At 38.2% G+C, this 1,143-nt stretch overlaps 1 protein-coding gene across 1 annotated transcript in view; it reads left to right on the top strand.

Moving 5' to 3' along the window:
- The window catches only part of Smchd1 (structural maintenance of chromosomes flexible hinge domain containing 1), a 90,891-nt gene that overhangs the window by 38,869 nt on the left and 50,879 nt on the right, over positions 1-1,143 (top strand). Inside the window, exon 15 of the mRNA XM_029471073.1 lies at positions 321-458. Within this exon, the coding sequence (XP_029326933.1) occupies positions 321-458 (138 nt within the window). The remainder of the gene's footprint in view (positions 1-320; positions 459-1,143) is intronic.

Below are 1,143 nucleotides of genomic sequence, written 5' to 3'. Positions count from 1 at the left end.
GGATGGTTGTGAGCCACCATGTGGTTGCTGGGATTTGAACTCTGGACCTTCGGAAGAGCAGTCGGGTGCTCTTACCCACTGAGCCATCTCACCAGCCCCGTAATTTTCTTTTTAAGTAAAGAAAAGAATGTTTTTCTAAAAGGATAAATTTTTATGTAACACAGAAAGTCACTGTTTCTATTAAAAAAACCAGTGTTTTGAGTTTTATTTAGAACTTTCCAGTGTAGAGGCAGCAGAGTTAGCTGTGGTAAATTATTCAAGAATTTGAACATTTACTGAGTAGTTATGGATAGTTAATGATCTTTCCACCCTTCTTCTAGTTTCTAGGTGCTCCAAACCTACCAGTCTATACTGTGGATTGCAGTAGTTCTGGAACTAGCATCCTAACAGGGTCACCCATTCAAGTTCAGAACATTAAGAAAGACCAGAAGACACTGACCGCCAGGATTGAGATACCTGTAAGCTACTGCTTTCATTGGGGTTGCACAAAGTCCTTAAGGTCTTTAACAGCTGTAGCATATTTCATGTAAAGTTGTTTGATGCTAAAATGTGCAATGTTTATGGTTCTCTTAAAAACAATGAAGTATAACATTACTTAAACATTTTAGATCACATACTAGTAAACTCAGTTATATCTCTTACAATGTTTATAATTACTACTAATTATATTTTCCTTTTTAAAAATTGGGGGTGTGTATGTCAATGTGGGGGTAGGTGTATGTGAGAACAGAGACATTGAATCCCTTGAAGCTAGAGTGACAGTAAGTAACTGTAAGCCACCAGGGTGGGTAATGGGAAGTGAATTCAGGTGGACCCACAAAAGCAGTGTGTGCCCTTGATTATATTAAAACATTTAGGATGCATTTTCTTTAGGTGATGATGTAAGCAATGAACGTGTGTTTGTGTGCGTTTGCATTTTGCAAACTGTTAAGAAGTATGATATAGTTTTGTGGGTATGGGGAAGATCTGGCCTTTGAGGCAAATGGGCCTTATGTAATTAAACAGCAGTATCAGAGGACCAGGAATGATTCAGTTAAAGCAAATGACAACTGTCTTAGTCAGGGTTTCTATTCCTGCACAAACATCATGACCAAGAAGCAAGTTGGGGAGGAAAGGGTTTATTCAGCTTACAATTCCATACTG

This window comes from Mus caroli, chromosome 17 (genome assembly GCF_900094665.2).
Source record: "Mus caroli chromosome 17, CAROLI_EIJ_v1.1, whole genome shotgun sequence".
NCBI lineage: Eukaryota > Metazoa > Chordata > Mammalia > Rodentia > Muridae > Mus > Mus caroli.
The sequence above is the reverse complement of the archived record's forward strand: the minus strand, read 5'-3'. Positions and strand labels throughout refer to the sequence as shown.